At 36.8% G+C, this 23,814-nt stretch overlaps 1 protein-coding gene across 1 annotated transcript in view; it reads left to right on the top strand.

Annotated features, from left to right (window-relative positions):
• Positions 1–6,372: 6,372 nt before the first annotated feature.
• SNW1 (SNW domain containing 1) overlaps positions 6,373–23,814 on the top strand; it is a 34,594-nt gene continuing 17,152 nt past the window's right edge. Inside the window, exons 1-5 of the mRNA XM_036735016.1 lie at positions 6,373–6,601; positions 9,117–9,270; positions 14,167–14,328; positions 22,804–22,899; positions 22,988–23,094. Of these exons, the coding sequence (XP_036590911.1) occupies positions 6,588–6,601; positions 9,117–9,270; positions 14,167–14,328; positions 22,804–22,899; positions 22,988–23,094 (533 nt within the window). The 5' untranslated portion in view covers positions 6,373–6,587. The remainder of the gene's footprint in view (positions 6,602–9,116; positions 9,271–14,166; positions 14,329–22,803; positions 22,900–22,987; positions 23,095–23,814) is intronic.

Genomic DNA, 23,814 nt, shown 5'->3' with positions numbered 1-23,814 from the left:
ATTTGACCTGAGGTGAGAATACCATACACACTCAATTGGGCATCTTACCCCACAGGAAAGAAGGAGGAAGAAGATAAAAAAGGGGGTACGATAGAAGGGAGGGCAGATGGGGGGAGGAGGTAATCAAAAACAAACACTTTTGAAAAGGCACAGGGCCAAGGGAGAAAATTCAATAAAGGGGGATAGGTTAGGAAGGAGCAAAATATAGTTAGTCTTTCACAACACAAGTATTGTGGAAGGGTTTTACATAATGATACATGTGTGGCCTATGTTGAATTGCTTTGCCTTCTTAGGGAGGGTGGGTGGGGAGGGAAGAGGGGGAGAGAATTTGGAACTCAAAGTTTTAAAAACAGACGTTCAAAAAAAAAAAAGTTTTTGCATGCAACTAGAAATAAGATACACAGGCAATGGGGCATAGAAATTTATCTTGCCCTACAAGAGAAGGAAGGGAAAAGGGGATGGGAGGGGAGTGGGGTGACAGAAGGGAGGGCTGACTGGGGAACATGGGCAACCAGAATATGACGCCATCTTGGAGTGGGGGGGAGGGTAGAAATGGGGAGAAAATTCATAATTCAAACTCTTGTGAAAATCAATGCTGAAAACTAAATATATTAAATAAATAAATTTAAAAAATAAGATCAGGAGTGAAACAAGGATGCCCATCATCACCAATATTACTTAATATGTACTAGAAAGGCTAACAATAGCAATAAGAGAATAAAATGTAATTCAAGGAATCAGAATTGGCAATTAGGTAATAAAACTGTCTCTTTTTGCAGACAATATATTTGGAAAATCCTAGAGATTTAACTAAAAATTTAATTGAAACAATTAACAATTTTAGCAAAGTAGTAGGATATAAAATAAACCCACATAAATCATCAACATTCCTATATGTCACCAGCAAAGCCCTGTAAAGAGAGATAGTAAGAGCTATTTAATTTAAAATATCCATAGTCAATATAAAATACCTGCTAGTATACCTACCAAGACAAACCCAGGAACTGTATGAAGATAACTACAAAACATTTTTATACAAATAAAGTCAGATTGAAATAATTGGAGAAATATTAATTATTCATAGATGGGTCAAGCCAGTACAATAAAAAGGATAATTCTACCCTAAATAATCTACTTATTCAGTGCCATACCAACTAAATTACCAAAAAATTATTTTACCGAGATAGAAAAAATAATAGCAATATTCATTTAGAGGAACAAAAAGTCAGGAATATCAAAGAAACTAATGAAAAATATATGTAAAGAAAGGAGGTCTAGCAATGCCAGATCTTAAACTGTATTGAAAGGCAGTAATTATCAGAACTATCTGACATTGGCTAAGAAATAGATTGGTAGATCAATGGAATAGAGTAGACATACAATACACAGTAGTAAATGATTATTGTAACTTTGTGTCTGACAAATGTAAATATTTAAGTTTTTAGGATAAGAATTCACTATTTGGTAAAAATTGTTGGAAAAACAGGTAGAAACTAGCTATAAACTAATATCTTACATGATTTCTAAGATAAGGTCAAAATAGATATGTGACCTAAATATAAATATAAAGGGAGAGATTGTAAGTAAATTAGAAGAACGTGGAACATATAACCTATCAGATTTGTGGATAGAAGAATTTATGAATAAACAAGAAACAGATGACAGTGTGAGATATAAAATGGATAATGTTGATTACATTAAATTAAAAGTGTTTAATGCAAATAAAACCAATGTAGCCAAGATTAGAAGAAAAGCAGAAAATTGGAGAATAAATTTTATAGACAGTTTCTTGGATAAAAGCCCTTTTTCTCAAATAGAGAACTTATTTATAATGTTATTATATTCATGTATTCTTATTGTTATAATCAATTCTATAAGAATATGAGCCATTCCCCAATTGATAAATGGTCAAAGGATATGAAAGGCAGCTAGGTGGTACAGTAGAAGGAGCACTAAGATTGGAATCGGAAAGACTCATCTTAATGTTTTCAAATCTGGCCTTAGATGCAACTTTGAAAAATTAAGAACATTTTATTATTGTAACGATCAACCATGATTGCAGAGGACCTATGATGATTCCAGAGGACCCTGGTAGAGAGGTGATAGACTTAACACACAGAAAGTAACATAACATTTTTGGACACAGGCAATTCAAGAATTTGTTTTACTTGACTATGTATATTCGTTATGAGGGTTTGGATTTTGTCTATTGGGGGGGATGGGTTGAGAGGAATAAAAATAAATGCTTGTTAATTGATAAAAAAAGGTTGGCTTTTTTAAAAAGAAAGAACAAATAGTCAATAGGCTTAATTACCATTTAGCAAAGGCATTTACTCAAATGCCATATATAGCAAGAAGAGTAGTTATAAAAAGAGTAGTTATAAAAAACAAACCCCCCAAACCCAGCATTTACTCTTCCAGCAATAGACACAGCTTCCATGGGAAAAATGTTCTTAAACTCAGAGCACAAGGGTAATGCACTTTTATTTTATACATTATTGGCAAAGGGTAATTCACAACTCCTCATATTTCAGGGTCTAGAATTCTTTCCTCTCTCTCAGATCTCATGCATGTAATCATGCAGTTCACAGCTGGCTGAGGCATCTGTGCAGGATAGGTCACTCCTTTAGGAGGCTATCTTCTCTGACGCAGAAGCTTTCCCTGCCATCAGTCACCACCCATTCTGGCGGATGTTCCTGCTAGCACAGTCACAGACCTCCAGACCCCTCAAAGCTTCCTAGGTCACCTCCAAACCTGGAGTACATCTTAAGGTTTCTGAGGAATGACCTACTCAGCCAAGGAAACAAGGGGAAAAGGCAACCAAGAACCCAGGCACCAGTTTATTTACTTATCTCTCTGCACTAGCTACCCTTTGGGCATAGTTGTCATCATGCTGTCCTGAAGAAAGCACAGCCTATTCCCACTCCTCTCTGGAAGTTTTGAAGCTACATGATACCACGTGGAGAGTCAAAAAAGGCTGAGCTAGAAGCTGTCTCTTCTTTTAATTAATCTAGTGTTCCACGTCCCATGCCACTGTCACAGTGAGAGGAGCATGGGGTCACTCAGGGTTTGTTAAGTTGTACTAAAATTCAAAGTCCTCCCAGAAATGGGTTACTGCATAGTTGGAAGCAGGCCCCAAAGCTTCCATATGGTTCAATTGAATGAGAAAGGGCAACTCTGAGCATGTTCCCTCAATATACTATGCAATCCAAAAAGGAATTCATTATCTTTTGCCCCAAGACCAGACCTCTTCCTAATGTCATAGTTTCTTTCCTTTTGTTTTTAGTTCATGATATTGCTTATTATTGCTTTTAGAGGGCTTGGTAGTCTAATATACAAGCCATCTTTTATCAAATAAGAATAGTCTAAGATATAAAAATCTATGCCCATTGTTCCGGTTGTCAATCCAAGCTCCTAATCATCATTATCCATTTACTGAATCAATGTCAATTTATACTTGGTATTTTAATGTAAAAGGGAACAAACCATCTATATGGGAAATAAGAAATGTCAATTAAATGGAAAATACACCATGTTGCTTTTTTTCCTTTTGTAATATATTCTGCATGGTTGAACTTTTTAGTCTTATCTTTTTCTTTAAAACTTTCCAGATATGACTATTTAGAAGCGTAGAATTAGCAAATGATAATATAAAGATCTTAAATGCATCCACACAGAAACAGTGTCATAGTTTCTCTTGAGGGCTCACTTCCCTCTTCTAATCACTCAGGCTTGTGATTTCCCTTAAACCTTGGAACCATCTTTGAGTCTTCATTCTCCCTCACCCTACTACCCATCACCAATAAATAAGTTTTCAAGTCTTGCTGATTCTGCCTCTGTATACATCCTTTGTTTTTAGTCACCACCACAGTTAAGTTCCTCATCATCTCTTGTCTGGACTCAATACTGTCCTCCCAATTGGTCTCTCTGCCTCTAATTTTTCCCCTTGCCAACACAAACTTTATATAGTTGTCAAATCAATATTGCTAATGTAGATCCTGAACATGTTACTCTCCTGCTTAAGGAACTCCAAGGGCTCCTTATTGTCTCTAGAAGCAAATGCAAACTCTTCTGTTTGGCATTTAAAGTCTTTCACAGTCTGATTCCAACCTATATATCCAGATTGATTTCACATTACTCCCCCTTGCAAACTCAACATCCTGGCCAAACTCTACCACTTGGGCCATCCCCCATACATAACATCATGGAGCATCCCAACTGTCAGATGTCTGGACCTAGAATTAGGAAGAGCTGATGAGTTCAAATTCTGCCTTGGATACCTACTAGTTGTGTCACCCTGGGAAAGTCACTTAACCTGAATTTCCATATCTGAAAAATGTGTGGAAAATAATAAACACCTACTTCACATGGTTGTTCTGAGGAGCAAATGAGACAATAAATGAAGTATCTTCTACTTTTGTGCACCCATGCCTAGAATATATTAGCTTCTCACTTCCCTCTCAGAATATTTAGCTTTCTCTGAGTGTCAGCTCAAGGGCCCTCCCCTACACTCGATGTTCTTAAATGGTGGGTCTCAACCCCATATGGGGTTGTGTCACTGAATGTGGGGATCATTAAAAAACTGGTAAAAGTAAAATTGCAATTACCAAATGGGCAATTACCAAAAATTAACTCAAAATCAAAAGCTTAATGGATCTGAGGTGTTTCTGGTAATGCTTGCCCATATTGCATTGTCAGCTTAACTGCAGCCTTGGTTCTGAACACACAACATGCACACTTTGCGCTGTGCATGCCATCACACAACACAATGCCAACGAACACTGCCAGAAACACCTCAGCTCAGATTCGAGACTATTGTATGTTATGAATTGCAGTGTTTTTACTGTATATACCAAATCGTTAAATGAATTTTGTTTGGGATTAGGACAGAATTTCCAACAATTTCTGAAATGGCCCTAAACATACTTCTGCCATTTTGTACTACATATTTATGGGAAGTGGCATTCTCAGCATTGACAATTATAAAATCAAAATATTGATCATCTCTGAAAAACGTTGAAGATGCTCTATGTCCTGTAGTATCAAATATTCTGCCAAGATTTAATTCTTTATGTAAAAATAAGCCAGCATATCCATCTCATTAGCGTGGAAATTTGCTTTCATCTTCAATAAATGGTAAGAATTGTTTCAAAATAAATTTATTTATGATTTATTGTCAGTCAATGTTTGATTTGTATACCTATTTTATAGACCTACATACCTGGGGTCGCATAAAAATTTCTCAGGTGCAAAGGGATTACTAGTGGAATGAGTTTAAGAAACCCTGCCCTACACAAGGCCCTTCCTGATGCCCCTACCCCATAGAATAAATAACTTTATTCCGATTAATCTGGGCATATATTATTTCCCTCTAACACAATGTACACTTGAAGGCTTGAACTTTTTAGCTTAGTTTAGCACTTAGTTCAGTGATTAGCACCTAGTAAACACTTAATAAATATTCACTTATTGATTGATTTTTGTCCTTAGAGCCTATTGATATTAGTAGGCCTTCCCTGAAAACTCTAGCCCATGTTGATCCCTTGCTGTTGTGAGCTCTTATTTACAATATTAATTAATTTTTGCTTCTATTATAGTAGGAAAAACAGAACTTAGCTCTTCATTGTTACTGCTATTTGTTTCACGCCCTTATCATCAGTGGTCATTAAGAACAAAAGTTCATTAGGGCCCACATTAGACTGGGAGTTCCTTGAGATCAGGGGATTGTTTCTTTTCTGTCTGGGTAATACCCCTGAGCTGAGCGGTGCTGCCCGGTAGGTACTGAATAAAATGCTTGCTGAACTACTGTCTTAGATGCATATGGTGCTGTCCTGGGTGCTGAAGTTTTTTTTTTTTTTTTTGAAGGGCATCCAACAGTTCCTCCAGTACCAAAATATCTCCCCCAAGTCCTGTGGCAGCACCTTCGATTGTATTATTAGAGATAAACACTCCTCTGGTTCCAAAAAGTATGATAGCGGCTAGCATTTCTGTAGCCCTTTATGGTTTGTAAAGCACTCCAAATGTATTATCTCCTCCTCACAATAACCCTGAAATGTAGGTGCTATTATATTACCCCCGCTTTACAGATGAGGAAATTGAGGTAGACAGAAGTTAAGTGACTCGTCCAAGGTCACACAGCTAGATCTCTCCTGCCTCCAGGTCCAACGTTTTACCCAATGAGTCACCTAGGTTCCTCTGAAAACATGAATTCCATTAGTTGACAGGTTCCCCAGAGTACAGTCGTTGTTAAACAGTTCTGAAGAAGTATCCAACACCAAGTACTCTGACTTCACAATTTTGCTTAGGGCAGGGCTTGAACGTCACACAGTATCGGTGACATCATGGTGTACGTTCAATTGAAACGTTAAAGGGACCGGAGTCTACCATTGCTCTATTGGCCCACGGTTTCGCCCCGCCCCCTCCCCGCCCTTCGGTCAAAGAGTACTACAAATCCCAAGAGGCCCTTCGCTAAGGGTGCGTGCGCATTTCGCTCGTCTTTTCTTAGACACCCTCCCCCAACCCCTTTCAGTTGCCTAGTAAACCCCTCCCAGCTCAGCCGCGGCGAGCGCTGGAAGCAGCGGAAGAAGATGGCGCTGACCAGGTGGGTTGTGGGGAAGAATGGGGGGGGGGGGGTGGTGGTCTTCGTTACGGAAGAGATTCCGTTCGCTTTTGCCTTTTTATTCCTCAGCTGCCACGCTCTGGGAGGGTGCCGGTTTTGGGGGAGTAGCGACGCTTTGGGGTAAAGCTGTGGGGCCGGGACTTCCCGTTAGCGGTGGAGTCGACCAGGCCTCCCGGAAGCCGGGGCCTTTCCTGAACACCTACCCCGGCCGTGGGCCGCCCCTAGTCCGGGCTGCCGAGATCGGCGTGGCTAACATTTGCCTGCCCCTCGCGTTCAGGAATTGCCCTAGTTGGTCGCTTGAATCTCTCTTGTTTCTGGGGGCGAGGTAGTGAAGAGGTCTTCATCACCGTGGAGGGAGTTGGAGGTGGGGGGGTCGGGGTTGAAAAGGTGGGGACCGGGAGGGGGGACAATGGTTATTTGTGTTGGAGGAGGGAGGTGGAAACTGAGGCGGGAGGAAGAGCTTCCAGCCTGCTCCCTCATCTAATGTACTCTTTCGGAAAACAAGGATAAACTCCACCTAGCGAGCTCTGAATTGGGGGCGAGGGGGCTCATAGGTGATGGTCAGTCCCTTTCTCTGGTGGAAGAGAACCCTCCTCCCCCTCCAGATAAAGCTGATTCTGGCTTCTTCCCGTTGTCGTGGAAGCTGTGTATGGAGGCGGCCCCCGACTTAAAGTGAATGGTCACTAGTGCGTATTGAGCAAAAAAAAAAAATTACATAACTTAGACTAATTCCTAAAACAGGGGCTTAGTAAGTGGAAAAGATTTTGATTAAAAAAAAAAAAACCACCGGCAAGAAAAGTGGAGGCTCGGGGAGAGACTGCGAAAGTCAAACCATAAACATTTATTAAGCTCCTACTGTGTTGAGGCACACTGCTAAACCTTGAGAGTACAAAAGGACCGTCGCTGCTCTCAAGAAGCGATCTCATGTCATTGTTATCCTTAGCTCCTGCCCCTTTCCTGCTTTTCCTACTCGGCTCGTTTAGAAAGTCATCATTCTGAACAGACCCTAGCAGTGAATCTTGGAAAAACAAGTATTGAGCCAGTATGCTTACATGCCTGGCACCATGTGTTACATGGTGTGGTATATAGAGAAGGAAGTAAGAGGTGAACCTGGTCTACCGCCGTCTTTCACTCTATTGACAAGATGTAGACAATTAAACTGTAGTGTAATGCTGACTTGTGGGCGGGCAGTGAGCAGTACCCAAGGAGATAGGAAGATAGGTAAGGAGAGGCTTCACTGAGGGAGAAGGACTTGAGCCAGATATTATGGGAAGGGTGGTATGTATATAAACATATCTATCTATCTATATACACACATACATGCAAGGGAAATGCTGGTAGTAGTAACAGTATCAACATTAGCTTAATTTTAGACCAGTGGTTCTCATGTTTTCATTGAATTAGTTTTTGCTAACTTTACGAAGCCTGCAGTTTTAATCTTAAACTGTTTAAAATTGAAACTGTGCCCCTAGGAATTGGTTTGTTTTCTCTGTCTTTTAAGCATTTTAGTTCTTGGTCATTTCCCTGTTCATTTCTATTTTCCATGCCCATAGGACCTTGTTGATAGCTCCAGTTGAAATGTTTTGGGGAAGACTGATATAAATAAATTCTTTTGATCTTTGCTATATTAGCATGCAGAAACTAGAGTTGGGCTCTTTCTGTCAAAGATGGAATTGCTTTTCTGATGCTAACAGTATGTTTAATGCAGTGATTGACTTTTCTTTTTATTCTTGGTTGACCAGTGTATTTGGGGGACTCATTAAATCTTTCGTACAGTGAATGTCAGAGGTTTTGTTCGATGTGCTGTAATTCATTTTTGGAATAAATGCACTGGACCTTTTTGCTTTTTAACTTAACATTTATTATGATTGATATACTGGAAGTATAAATAGTCAAAAGAATTCAAATTGGCACTACTTTTATGTCTTAAAGGTTAATAACTTTTTTCAGAAAATCAACCTTTTTGTTGTTACTTAAGATTATATACATTAATTTCTTGAATTGATTAGGATGAGAAAAGGATTCTTAAATGTGCTTTTTTTTCCTCTAGCTGCTGCATGCCCATTCCCTATCCCTTTCATTCTTTTAGGTTTCAACTTCTCTTCCTGTTTCTCCCTATCCTTTAATATTGGTACTATAATGATTAAAAAGTAAGGAAACAAAAGGAAAATCAGTAGTTTTGCAATCATCCTCTGAATACTCTCATGTTACAAGAGATTCAAAAACCTAGTATGATAGCTATTGTGGGGTATACTGTGACTGTCCTCGTTATAGAACTCATCTCATTTGCCTTTAGTCAAATATTCGCGATCCCGTGAATGAGAAGTTCATCATTACCTAGAATACAAAATGACTAGTATTGGCACTTCTACGAATGAGTAGAAATTCTCCCTTTTCATAAAATTAACAAGAAAAATTTTATTCTCATTTTTGATTTGAATGACAAACAGCATTTTTATTTGTATTCTAACTTTTCTCCTTATCCTTGATTTTGTAGTTTTTTACCTGCTCCAACTCAGCTTTCTCAGGACCAGCTTGAAGCTGAGGAAAGGGCAAGATCACAGAGATCAAGGCAGACTGCGCTGGTCTCATCGAGAAGAGAACCTCCCCCTTATGGGTATCGGAAAGGTTGGATACCTCGTTTGTTAGAGGTAAATATTAGCCTTCATTTTGGATTTATTAAATTGATGAGGGTTACTGTAGAATTAATTATTAAGTCTAAACCATGGAGTTCTCCAGCATCTACTTCAGTACTGTTTCTAAACATAGTTCTCTGAAGTCACTATCAGTAAACTAATAGTGTTTTACTCTTTGGAAAGTGCTGATGAATAGGGAAATGGCCAAGAAGTAGAATGCTTAAAAGATAGAGAAAACAAACCAAACAATGAACTCCTAGGGAAATAGGAGTGCCTAACACTTCTCACAGAAGGTATGAGCTTGAGTAATGACAGGAATCAATTCCATCACAGTTCCAAAAATCTTTGTACATGCAAAAATTTTTTTTAAATTTCAGTAGGGTAGAGAAGTAGCTCTTGAAGACACTGCAAGTAGTAGGGGAAAAGTGGAGTTAGAGTGTAAGATGTTTGAGAGAGACAGGACTTTAGAGCTAATCTAGTCCAACCCTCTCGTTGCGAAAACGAGGAAATTGAGGTACAAAGGGCATGGTCTATCACTAGGAAGCAAGTTTGAGCTTCAGTTTTCTTCATTATTAGATTCTTTACATGATTTTCATGATTAGATTGTGTAGAGAACACCATGTAGATCTTACAGTGTTATATGAACATTGTTATGCAGGAATCTTTGACTTGTTGTTGTAAAAAGTTGTGTCCTTCCAGTGGAATAAGCCCTTTAGGGCAACATTGTTTTTTATTTTGTCTTTGTATCACTGTTACTTGGCATAATTTCTTCAACATAGTAGGCACTTAATATACGATTGTTGAATTGTTGGTGTGAATACTCCCCATATTGTGCAGATTTCCTCCTCTCTCTGACTCAGTATTCAGTCTCTGAAAGCTGATTAATTTTTATTTAGAACACCCTGTGACCAGTCTACTGGTGAAACTCTCTTAGCTTGACTGATTGTCAGGCAAGACGTGTATTCTAAATTACTTTGCCACTGCTTGGAGTTTTCAGTTCTTTGCCACTACAAAAAGAGCTGTTACAGATATTTTTGTATGTATGGGTTCTTTTACTCTTTCTCTTATCTCTTAGAAGTATAGACGTCTAGTAGTGGTATAACTGAGTCAAAGGATATGTATTGCTTAATAAATTTTGAGACATAGTTCCAAATGGCCTTTGCAAAATGAGTGGACCAGTTCACAGCTCCACCCCTGTTTTTCCTTTAGTATTTGTCATTTTCCATTTTTTATCACCTTAGCCAGTCTGGTGGATGCAACGGATGTGGAACCTCAGATCTGCTTTAATTTGTATTCTGTAATTGTAAATTATCTGGAGCCTCTTTTCATGTGGCTATTAATAGCCTTGATTTCTTCCTCTGAAAACTGCCTATTTGTATCATTTGGCCATTAATCAATTGGAGCCCTTATTCTTAAAAATTTTGATTAGTTCCTTATATAACTTAGAAATGAAACCTTTACCCAAAAAAATGCTGCAAAGATTCACCCTCACCCCAGTTCCCTACTTCTCTTCTCTAATTTTAGCCACATTGGTTTGATTTGTACAGAAACTTTTTTATTTTAAGTAATAATGATTTTCTATGTTTGGTCCCTTGTTTGGTTATGAGTTTTGCCCCTATCCATAAGTATAAATGGTAATCCTTACTCCTCTAATTTGTTTATGATGTCATCATTTATTTCTAAGTCATGCATCCATTTGGGGCTTATCCTGGTTTTGGTGTCAGATTGTTGTATATACTTAGTGTCTGCCAAACCGCTTTCTAATTTCCCCAGAAGTTTTTGTTGAATAGTGAATTCTTACCTTAATGGCCTGGTCTTTGGGTTTATCTAACACTGGGCTTTTTTAGCAAGCACTATTTTATGTAAAATCAGGGAGTGCAGCCTTCTTGCATTTCAGATTTCATGTGGTTAAAAAGGAATCTACAGTTAACTTCATGGCATAGTTGAATTTTTAAAAATCTTATTTTGATAGCTAAGATGTCATAAAGCTAGGTAGAACAGAATAGGTTTTGAAAAGTCAAACTAAATTGGCCTGTTAATCTGAAAATGACATGGGCACTTTTCCAGAAGAGTGAATGTTTGGAGAAAAAAGCATCTGGTTCTACTTTTCAAAATAAAAGCTGTGATTTTCTGGCAAGTTTAATGACCACATAATTCCACAGTCACAGTCCTGAATGTTGATTATAGTGAAAAAACATGATTCTGAGTATGTGTCAAATTGTCAGCACAAGAGTACAAGCAGCAGCTTTCTTGGCTATACTTTAACTATTTCTGTCTAATTCAGGATGAAATGTATTTCTTTTAGCATTCTCCAGTTTGTTTTCAAAATGTTTAAATTCTCTGCAGCAGTATTAGCATACTATTCAGAGAAGTTACTTATCCTGCATCTTAATGCAATTGTTTTCAAGAGTACTACATACTACAAAAGTTTTAAAAATTTTTTTATTATTGATATCTTTTGTTTTTACATTTCCCAATTGATCCTTACCTCTCCTGAGAGTCATTCTTTATTGTAAATAATACAAAAATACAACAAAAAAAGTTTAGTAAAATTGATTATGATACATCAAATAAACTAGACATTATTTGTTGTATATGTAGCCTCACCTGCAATGAAGGGGATATACATTATTTTATTCCTTCCTTGAGGCCAACCTTGGTCATTATACTTCTACAACGTTTGCTTTATTTGTTTATCTCTTGATTTACTTTGCTAAAGTCATTTTATAGATTATTTTCTTGGTTCTGCTTCACTCTGCTTTAGTTCATAAAAGATATGCTTTTCTATATTCATCATATTCACTGTTTCTTATGGTACAGTAATATTTCTTTACATTCTGGTGCTTTGCATTCAACAGCTTTTTTGTCATTCTCCCAAAAGTAATTAAGAGGGAAGGTAAGAAACATACATGAATTTATTAAGCACCTGATATGTCCTAGGCACCATGTTAAAAACTTTACAAATGTTATCTCATTTAATCATCACAACAACCATGTAGGTGCTATCATTATCCCAGTTTTATAGGTAAGGAAACAGAGACAGGCAGAGGGTTAAGTGACTTGCCCAGGGTCACACAGTTAGTGTCTGATGCCAGATTGGAACTCAGTTCTTCCCAACTCTAGGACCAGCACTTTATCTACTTCACTAGGTATTAATTATATTAAATTTCAACAGATGTTTATTAAGCAATATCATATTTAACATTTTGTGATATAAATATAGAAAAACAATGGTTCGTCTTCTTGAGGAGCTCACAATTTAGATTTAATAGGGGGAGATAAAATATGTACAAATTAAAACATGGTAGTTTGACTGATCAAAGTGGTAGGCAGTGTTACTATAGTGATCCTGGGTTCTTAAAGACTGTGGGAAGTAATACTAAATGGGAAAATCTTTAAGAATGAGCCCAGTGACCAACTAGAAATATGAGAGCCAGCCACAGCCTGTCCAGATTTAGAAAGATTTATCATTGGGTTGGCTATAGGGTAATATACTTTCTGGCCATAGCAAATCTAAACCCTGCACTAAGGTATAGTGAAATTATAATGTGTATCAGTGAAAACAGTATGCAGACTGGTTAAATTACAGACCCTTTGGGCCTTGGAGGAAGGGGGAAGGATTTAAACAGGATGTAATAACCATTTAGGGAGAGGGGATTGTTTCAGTCCAGGTACAAATTCTTAGAATTGGGTGAGGGCAGGACAAGATTAGGGAACAGTGGGTAATATACTCTGGATGGAATATTAAATGTAGAAGGGGGAGTAGTATAAAATAAAATTGGAAAGATAGTAAGAAATTTTTGCCTTCGTCGTGTCCTTGGAGTGATTCATATTAATTGCTCATTGTTTTTTCCCTTGTCATTTTAATGAATATTATATTGTTTCTTAGACTAAAAATGCTGGCTGTGCTTTAAAACTAAAGTGCTTCATGTGTATAAGACCATTTAATTAATGATATACTGTTTTATTTTAACCTACAAAAAGATCCTTAAGTTTTTATTCATTGGAAAATCCCATTTATCTTAGTTTTTTAAACTCTTAGCTTTTCTGGGAAATTATAGTTTAGCAAGAAGTGCTATTTGGCAGCTGATGGCATGACAGCTGATTTGTGGCATAACTATTAAGGAAAGTACTGTGTACTAAGGAAAGTACTGTGTACCTTGGTTTTATAGCATTGTTCTGAAAACCTGCTAAGTTTCTTAGCCTGTGTAATGGTAATCAGGGGAGGACTTTTTTTACTGTTTTCTCTTTTGGAGCACTTAGGTAATCAAGTGCCCTTGATGAGTCTGGCCTTTGTTTCTTTGATTAAATCAGGAGTCTTTGATGACCTGCTTATGTCAAGGGAAAGGCTAGTTCACGTGGTTTTGAGTTGCATGGTTGTGATGCACTTTGACCCCAAACAGGGTATGGAAACTCAGAGGTTAGCTTTTTGTTCGGGGCTCTCACTCACTGGAAGAGTATCATGTGATTTGACCAGACAAGACTCTGGGTAGCCTCTGGAGACCCCCTGGCTTTGGAAAACCCAGATGTTGGTGCTTCTCTGATAACTATGTATATTGTGATTTGGTTAGACAGAAATGTTGATCTGTTTATGTTGTCTCTGTAATTTCTGTTTGTATTCTCTCTGAAGTTCAGGGTGCTGGCTTTTCCTCCTGAACTAAGTGAATGATATATGTATGTTTGATTAAGGTGAGATTGTTAACCCCTTAAAGTTACTTTCCTTAGAAAAGCAGATCAAAGAACCTTTGTTAGCAGCCCTCCTGTGTGCTGATGTTGTTGGTCTTATACAGTCAGAGTAGGCGCTAGCAACATTGTTGTTATAGCCTGCCACATTTGTCCTAAATTTGAGGATCATATTGAGTGCTTTATTTACACCCTGCCTCCCTTTTTTTTTTTTTTTTGGCTGTACAGGATTTTGGAGATGGAGGTGCCTTTCCAGAAATACATGTGGCCCAATACCCATTGGATATGGGAAGAAAGAAGAAAATGTCCAATGCATTGGCCATTCAGGTGGATGCAGAAGGAAAAATTAAGTATGATGCAATTGCTCGACAGGGACAATCAAAGGACAAGGTAATTCATTATTTTCATAAATAAAGGCTATCTACTTCAATTCATGTTTGAACAAGAATCTTAACAAGTAGTCATGCAGTCTTTGTAGATAATCTCAAGAGGAAAGGGGAGGAAGGGTATGGAAAATGAGAAAATACTATCCAGACATGCTTTAAAAAAAAAACACAAATGTAAAATGTTACATTCATCCCACTTATACAGTTTGGAGACAATTGGAGAAAATCAGTTTATTACTGATTACTATTATTTATTACTTTATTATTTATTACTTATTACTATTATTAATTATGTTCAAATTCATGATAAAAAATGGAGACTGTTTTAGGTTTACTTTGATATATTAAATGATTCTTTCAGGATTTCCAAAGCAGAAATAACAAGTTGTCCTTGACTAGTTCATTTGGGTAGAGTGAGTTATGAAAGCTTTTAGGCATCCCAGTTTAGCTGATGAACTCAATTTTAAGCCTAATCTAGCTTTTTCCATGTAGATAAAATACTTAATCCAGATGAGAAATGATCACTTAAAAGCTGTAAGTCTTGGCCGAATAACTTAGAACCCTCTTTATTGTTGAACATAGGACTATCAGTTAGAGAAGTAATTCTCTGCCATAAAACTTAACCTGTATTTCAAAATAACAGAACAGGCATCTTCTCTTCTGGCATACTTGGCACTGGTATCTCCAGTATGCTCCAGTATCTCCACTGGTATGCTCCATCTGTGTGGTAGCATGCCTCAAGGTTTAATGTTGCTATTGCTACGTTGAGTAGGGGGTAGGTAGCTCCAGCTTTAAGTGTCATTCCCACCCTTGAGGTGGTAATTGTGCTGCTAGATTCCCTTTTCTAGTGGAGAGGAGCAGCAAATTAGGGCAATAAAATATGACAAAGGAATGTTCCAGTAATTTTGGTTGAAATGTTAATAGGTTTTTATTGAACTTCAAGGTTAAAAAATAAAGTACTTGAATTTCTGGGGACTATTTCAAAACTTTATCTTCTAATTAATTCTTTTATTATTGATGCTTTTTGTGTTTAAAATACAACTGTTGTGTAACAGATCATTATTTCTTAAATCTTAATTTAATAATGTAAGCTAAATCATGAACTGTAATTGAATTATGATTACTACATACACTAAAAGATTCACATGGTTAGCCTTTAATTCAGGTTTTAGTTTTGATCACACTACCACTAATTTAAAAAAGTGTCACATAATTTATTACAACTCATATTGCTCAGAGTAAGTGGAGTAACATTAAAGATGCTGGAGTCAAATATACTACTTTATTTCTCAAATTTACTTAATTTTGGAAGAAGTAGCAATTAGACTACCAAGAATCTAAAAGGTTGGGGCAGCTAGGTGGCGCAGTGAGTAGAGCACCAGCCCTGGAGTCAGGAGGACCTGAATTCAAATCTGGCCTCAGAAATTTGACACACTTACTAGCTGTGTGACTTTGGGCAAGTCACTTAATCCCAATTGCCCTGCCTTCCCTCCTACAAAAAAAAAATCTAAAAGGTGATAAAACTTAATCAGAAGTCCCAAGATGCAGACCATTATCATTTTATGTGGATAAATATATCATTTAAGGGTTTTTTCCCCTTAAATCCAATGATGGTTTGAAGCTTTAACAAAACTTGTTATCATCTCCTTGTTCCCAGATCTAATATCACCTAAGAAAAATCCAAGAAAGCCGAGGAAATCCTTTGAGAGAGTTGTTAATTATTCATTATAGTTAGTGAGCCTCAAAGTATTGTAGTACTCAGAGCTACTATATATATGTACTATAAATATGAAAGAATTAGGTTATAGTGAAATACATTAGAATATACAAAACCCTAATATTTTATTCAGGCTCTTTTGATGCCTTGGGGTCATCACTATGAAAATCAGTTTTTGTAAAATATGAAATGAAAATTTCCTTTTGAAATTTTAAGGCCCAGGAAATATGATATCCCCTAGTAACTGATGATGCAGTGTCCCAGAAAGCACTGAAGTATATTTCCAGAGAAAATGCTTGCCTTATCTGAAGTGACCCTGAGTAAATTCTTATGTCATTGCTTTTTTGTTGTTTAATCTAACAAACTTGGTGTCCAGTTAAGCTTGAAGATGTAGCTTTATCCTATTTGTGTGAAATGCTAGACTTAATCACTGCTGACAATCTGGTCCTTTGCTAGTTTTCACATAGTAAGTAAGATACCTATTTAGCGATAATGAGTTATGTATTTATCTTCTTCACAGAGCTCATTTGTGCCCCTGGCACCTTACAAGGGTATATTGTATTTTTCAGATAACCCCCAAGTTCTCTACTTCTGGGATATTCTGAGCTTCTCCAGCACATTTAGTACTTTAACAGTAAAAACTTTGAGTTTTATGGTTAATTACCATAGAGGAATCCTATTCTTCCACAACGTCCTTCACTCAGCTTTGTGAGATGCAGGAATCTTATTGATGGGATTATTATTATTATTAAGGGATTATTGACTTTAGAATAATAGAATAAGAGGCAATAAATGACTTTTGTATCCTAAATTAGTATTGAGGCTTCAGATTAAGTTTGTGATTAGACACAACCACTAGGAGCCCTTTATTTAGAATTTTTGCCTGCAGTGATTGCTGTTTAATATTACTAACCTTTTGGATGGTCCTTAAATGTTTTCTACGTGACTGTCATAAACTTACTATTTGGTGATGAAGCATTTTCTTGCCTAACAGGATAGTCAAGCAGCTAGTTGTTGTATCACAGCCTTTTATTCAAAAGGAAGATTATTGCCCCCATGAGGAAGACATGAATTCTGAATTTTTGCAGTAGTGGTTTGGGTTATGCCATTCTTACTGCCCTAACTGGTCCCCTTGTCATTGGGGAAATGAATAACTAGAAAATATGGTCTATGACCATGAAGCAGTAGGAAACTAACTGATCTGCTTAGGGACTCTTGGTCTCATACCATAATCCAACTGAGCTAACCAGTCTAGATCTAAAATTATTTCATCTATCATTTACATATGTAGTGCATGTTTACATAATTTTGTATAACCTCATATAATAATTTCCTCTTCCCTATTAAAATGTTAGTCCCTTAAGAACAATAATTTTTTTGATTTTCTGTTTATATCCCTGGTGTTTAACAATAGTGCTTTGTACATAGTAAGGGCTTAATAAATGCTTTCTCATTCCTTCATGTTTTCCTTTAGCGTGGATCAGCTACAGAAAAAAAGAGTAAATTCATCTAGATCTGGAATTTGGTATGGCATATGGCAACAATTAATGTCTATAGTCAGTCTTTATCCTGTAGTACACGTAGGAAATTAAAAAATAGTGTCTTAAAAGCAGCACTAAATTAGGAGGAAGAATAAAGCTCTGAAGCTTTATGCAATTAAGGCAGCTTCACCCTGATTTAGTTAAACAATTTATTGACACCAAAAAATGAAAACTGAATGGATGAATAGATATCAGTGCTGGCTGTCACCAGTTCCTAAGAAAGTTCATCCAGTGTTTATCATTCAGTATAGCAAAGAGACTAAGAGAGCTTGAAAGTTCCCTTGTCCAGCAAACACCTCATCATCTTGCTAAATGGAGGGGTGTTTTGAAATGATGCTAATGAAGGCACTGGTTTGTCAAATAAACTTATCTGTAAAATCTTACTGAAAAAGACTGTAGCAGATCATGCTTGCTCAAAACAGCAAGAAGTAGTAGAGGGAAGAACAAGTACATAGAAAGCTTGGCAAGAAACTCAGTTCAGCAGAAAGTCATCCAGGGAACATCAAAGTATTAATCTGGAAGGAAGACTTTAAAAAGCCCCAAACTGAAAAATCTGTAAAGATTTTTACAGCAAATTCTTCACTTTCAGCAACAGTCTTGGGCATGCTGCATAAGGAAGTAGAATATTGCACTGAAGGAATTCAAACAAAGAACTTTGGCACTAGCCAAAAAAGGTCTGTGCTGGAGGCAAACAGTTTGTTAAGAGACTAACCCTGAGGAAGGTATCAAAAACTTGCAAAAAAAAAAAAATGGAACTTCATTATTAATATTTAAAACACAACTTAGAAAATATCAGTAATTACTGACATGCCAATTTTCTTACATCTACAACATCCTTATGAGAATATTCACCATAAGCATCAAGGGCATCCTTAGGAAGGCTTGAGAATCAAGCACACCCAGCCTTTTGCTAATGAAATTCTATAGGAGACCACATCTTTTTTTAAAAAAATTTAGTATTTTTTTCCCAATTACATGTAAAACAATTTTTAGTATTCTCTTTTTTATAATTTTGAGTTCCAAATTCTCTTCCACCATACCTCCCCTCACCCATCATTGAGAAGGCAAGTAATTTGATAAAGGTTATATATGTGCATTCATGCAAAATGTATTTCCGTATTAGTCACGTTGTGAAAGAAAACACAAACCAAAATTAAAAAAAAAACAAGAAGAAGTAAGGGAAAAAAGTATCTGCATTCAGATCCTATCAGTTCTTTCTCTGGAGGTGGATAGCATCTTTCATCATAGATCCTACAGAAGTGTCTTGGATCATTATATTGCTGGGAATAGTTGTCATTCAGAATTCTTCCTTGTATAACATTGCTGTTACTATGTGCAATGTTTTCCTGGTTCTGCTCACTTTACTTTGCCTCAGGTCATGTAAATCTTTCCAGGTTTTTCTAAAAGCATCCTGCTCATTCATCATTTTTTATAACACAATAGTATACCATCACCAGCATATACCACAACTTATTCAGCTATTCTCCAATCAGTGGGCATCCCCCTCAGCTTCCTATTCTTTGCCACCACAAAAAGAGCTGCTGTAAATATTTTTGTATGTATCAGTCCTTTTGGGGATACAATGTATGCAGAGTTTTATAGCCCTTTGGGTATAGTTCCATATTGCTCTCATGGTTTAGATCTGTCCACAACTCCACCAACAGTGCTTTAGTGTCCCAGTTTTCCCACATTCCCTCCAACATTTGTCATTTTTCTTTTCTATAATAATAGACAATCTGATAGGTGAGGGGTGGTACCTCAGAATTGTTTTAATTTGCATTTCTCTAATCAATAGTTTTAGAGCATTTTTTCCTATAACCATAGATAGCTTTGATTTCTTCACCTGAAAACTGCCTGTTCATATCCTTTGACCATTTATCAGTTGGGGAATGACTTGTGTAACTTCGATAACTTCGATTTGGTTCTCTATATATAGGAGAGATGTGGCCTTTATCAGAGATACTTGCTGTAAAAATTTTCCCCTAGTTTTCTCCTTTCTTTTTAATTGGTTTTATTTGTACAAACTTTTAAATTTAATGTAATTAAAATTATCTTATATATAATTGTACATTACTACATAATTATATTATCATGTAATTATGTTATATAATTTTATATCCCATAATGCTGTCTTTTGTTTGGTAATAAATTTTCCCCTTATCCATAGATGTGACAGGTAAACTATTCCACACTCTTCTGATTTGCTTATAGGTGTCACCCTTTATGCCTAAATCATTTTGATCTTATCTTGGTGGGAGACCACATCATTATATTCATATAGTTGACTGAGGTGTATAGGCAGTGTAGTAGTGGAAAGAATCCTGGATTTGAAGTCAAAGAACCTAGATTCACACACCAACTCTGCCGCCTCTGACCTTGGGTAGTTTACTTCACTTCTCTGGGCCTCGGCTTCCCCATCTTTGAGGTAACAGGTTTGGACTCAGTGGCCTCTTTAAGGTCCCTTCTGCCTCTAAAACTATGATCCCTTGAATACAGATCATTTAATACAGAATATCATTGAATACAGAACATTATTCTTATTGTGAAACTGGAGAGAAAGATTTTATTAAGCTGATGCAGTATGCCAGTGAGGGTAGCTAGGTGGCGCAATGAATAGAACACTGGGCTTGGTAAAAGAAAGACTCATCTTCCTGAGTTCATATCTGGCCTCAGACACTTACTAGCTGTGTGACCCTGGGCAAGTCAGTTAATCCTGTTTGCCTCAGTTTCCTCATCTGTCACATGAGCTGCAGAAGGAAATGGCAAACCACTCCAATATCTTTGCCAGTAAACACCAAATGGGGTCACAAAGAGTGACATGAAAAAGACATGACTGAAAAACAAGTTAGCAACAACATGTGTCAGAAGCAAGACAGTACCTACTCTCAAGATGCTTGCATTCTAATGGAGGAAGACAACAAAGTCAAAGCAACTTTCGAGGAGGAAGAAGAAAAAGTCCAGAAAATGGAGTTTGGAGTGAACTGTAGAGTATTCCTGGGGGCCCCACCTGAAATAGTCTAGGCAAAAAAAAATTTTTAAGGCATTGGATTTGTCCATCTTAAAGGCTCTCTTCCAACAAGATGTTTGCCAGGCATTTTTCAATCTTACAAGAGTCTTTAGGAATGATGTAACAATTGAAATAACTTTATCCAAATTTCTGATTCTTAATATCAAGAAAGAAAAACATAAAATAGACATTCTCACCAATAGTGTTCACCACTGTCATGGAGAATATTGAATACAAAGTCCAAATGAAAGGATTCTTTATAGATGATGTAATCTTCCAGATGTTCCTATTGGAGATTACATTGTACTGATAGCAATAGGTCCTGGAGTTGAAGCCTTCTAAATATGGTCCTTAATTACTCAGAGAGTTTGGGTCTATCTTTGCGTACAGAAAAACCAGAGTAGGTGAAGGATGCCTTTTATTGAGGCTGTGATATATACAGTTGGATAAACAATATATAAAGCTAATTCTGTTGGGGTAGTGAGAGAGAGAGAGTGTGTGTGTGTGTGTGTGTAGGTAGATTGGACAGTGAACTGGGCCAAGAGTAGAATAGAAGGAAGGGAACTGGATAAGACTCATCTTTAAAGGAAGTGTTGCATGAGTGGCTACGAGTTATGGAATACTGTTCTGTAAAGGGTTAATGTTGAGGATCAGCAAAAGAGAACAAGATAGATACATAGTGGGTTTGAGTAGGTTGCAGCCAGTGTAGAATTGCAAAGAAGCAACATAAAGGACAACAAAGAGATTCGTGAGTGGATGTGAAAATGTAGGTTATTTACAGATAGAGAATGGGGATAACTGTTGTCCCTGTGTTCAGAAAATGCACTTTGAACTTGTTGGGTAGAAGCTTTTTTAAAATTTAGAAAAGTATGGGCAAGAGTTGCATGGGATAGTCAAACCTAGGTGGATTATAGTCTTCATCTTTGGAGAGAGTACCTGATGAGACCATAGATCCATTAAACATTCTTTAGGAATTCCAAAAAACAAAGTTTAATTACTGATAATAGAACTTCAGTACAAATAGCTTCACTTCATTCATCCTTGGGGTGAGGGAGCTCAAACTTAAAGAAGCTTCTATAAAGCCATTTGACCCACCATATTTACTTTTAAATGTCCATGGTTGATGGATAGTCGTTTCCTTATTTGTCAAAGCCTTGTATAGGGTTAATCCAGTCTGGGTTGGGACCTGGTTAACTGACAAACCAGGCCTGGCAGACTGCAAACTTTGACATGGGTTTCTATGTCTTAAAGCCATTCAGAAGTCAAAAGGTCACAACCAAGTCAGTTCTATCCATAGTGCTCTTTCACCTAAATCAGGAAAGAATATAATAAAAAGAAGAGCAGAGCCATGTGCTCATGGCTTCATATTGACCTAGGTGAGGAGAGTAGGCCTCTAACCAGTGCTGGTTCCTCTATCTCTCAACAATAGCAGGACTATATGCTCCAGGCTTCATGCCAGCGTTAGGTGGGAGAAGGCCTCCCTCCCTGCTCCTTCATTTAGGTCCGCAGCAGCTCCTCACTGGACAGCAGGCAAGGAAACAGGCAGAATTCTTTGTCATGAAATTTTGATAACTTCTAATAGTTAAGACTTCATTTATGATTTTCAATCTAAAGAAGACCTCACCTCTTTTTATATGCAAAAGAAGTTGCTTCAGAACTTCTGAAAGAGGTAATAAGTACAGGAATGTATTTACAACAAACAGATTTTGTTTAAGTTTTGAATGTGAACAACAGAAGATGATAGGTAGTATATAAATATATGTAGGATTAATTTTATCTTGAAGGGGATTGAATTTTGAAAATTATTTGCTGGCTTGACTTAAGATCTGCTGAGCTTATAATCAGTAATTATTGCTAGATAGAATTTGTGTAATTAATTTCAAGATATGTCTTTGAAGACCTGTTAGTTATCACTGGCAAAGATGAGTGATGTGTAGGGGTTTCTTTGGTACTATTTATTTGGGGCCAGTTTAATGAAGCGATCTTGAATAACTTTAATGTATGGAGTCAAGGGAAAGCTACTAACCTATATTATCAGAAAGCAGTTTATGTACGTATTTTGAAATTTTCCTGTTTTTTTTTTTAATTTAAAAAACAATGAGTATCCTAAATTTGCCTTTATACAAGAGGACACATTCTCTTCTAAAATAATTTAATGAGGTTGCTGCCTTTGTTCTTTACTTTCTCATTCTAGTTATGTTTAACTCATTTTAGGTCATTTATAGCAAGTATACTGACCTGGTTCCCAAAGAAGTTATGAATGCAGATGACCCAGACCTGCAAAGACCTGATGAAGAAGCCATTAAAGAGGTACAACTTTGTGTACATGATTATTATAAAAAAATTTTTTAGACCTTGTTGATTATCAAGCCACTTAAAGCCATGTTTTTGATTTCAGATTACAGAAAAGACACGGGTGGCCCTAGAGAAATCTGTATCTCAGAAGGTTGCTGCTGCTATGCCAGTTCGAGCTGCAGATAAACTAGCTCCAGCTCAGTATATTCGGTATGAATTAAATTAATGGTTTTTGTCTCAAAATTTTAATATCGGCCTCAGTGATATGGGTGATCTTATTTAGGATTTCTTCTGTCAAGGAACTAGTTGTCCTACTTAGTCAAAATAGAAAAAAAGTATTCATAATTAAATGATTTAAAGTGCATTGACCCTTTTTGAATGCCATTTTAAAGTGATAGTAATTGTAACCAATAGTAACCAATAGCATTTAGGATGTTTTTCAGACTATTTTTGTCTAAGAAGTTTACCCTGCAATATGTAAGTCAACCTGGATTTTTTTGTCCAGAAACTCTCTCATTAAAAAAATGCATCTTTTAAATGTTTCTAAATTTCAGATTTAGTGTTGTGCTTAACCAAGTTTTTTCCTTGGTAGGACAAGAAACATAGAGCTCTTGAAAGAAAATTTAGCATTAGCAAGGACACTATTTTTAGTTTCTATGCTGTAACCAAAAGTTGAAGACAGATAACTGAGTCTTTTACCGGGAATCTTGTAGGATTTTTTTCCCCTTAAAATGTAGATTCATTGTAGGTATCTTTCTTAACTTGTTATCTATGGAGCCAAGGACTGTGCCTCTTTACACCATGACAAGAAATTGCATGATTGAAGGTATATACGGTAGAAGAACAAATGGACCTATAGTCGTTTCTACCTTTTGGTTTCCATTTAGTCCTCTTACCAATGCTGCCGTGGTCTAAACCTGAGTTAGTAAT

The sequence above is a fragment of the Trichosurus vulpecula genome, chromosome 8, assembly GCF_011100635.1.
Source record: "Trichosurus vulpecula isolate mTriVul1 chromosome 8, mTriVul1.pri, whole genome shotgun sequence".
NCBI classification, from domain to species: Eukaryota; Metazoa; Chordata; class Mammalia; order Diprotodontia; family Phalangeridae; genus Trichosurus; species Trichosurus vulpecula.
This window is presented reverse-complemented; position numbering and strand designations above follow the sequence as displayed.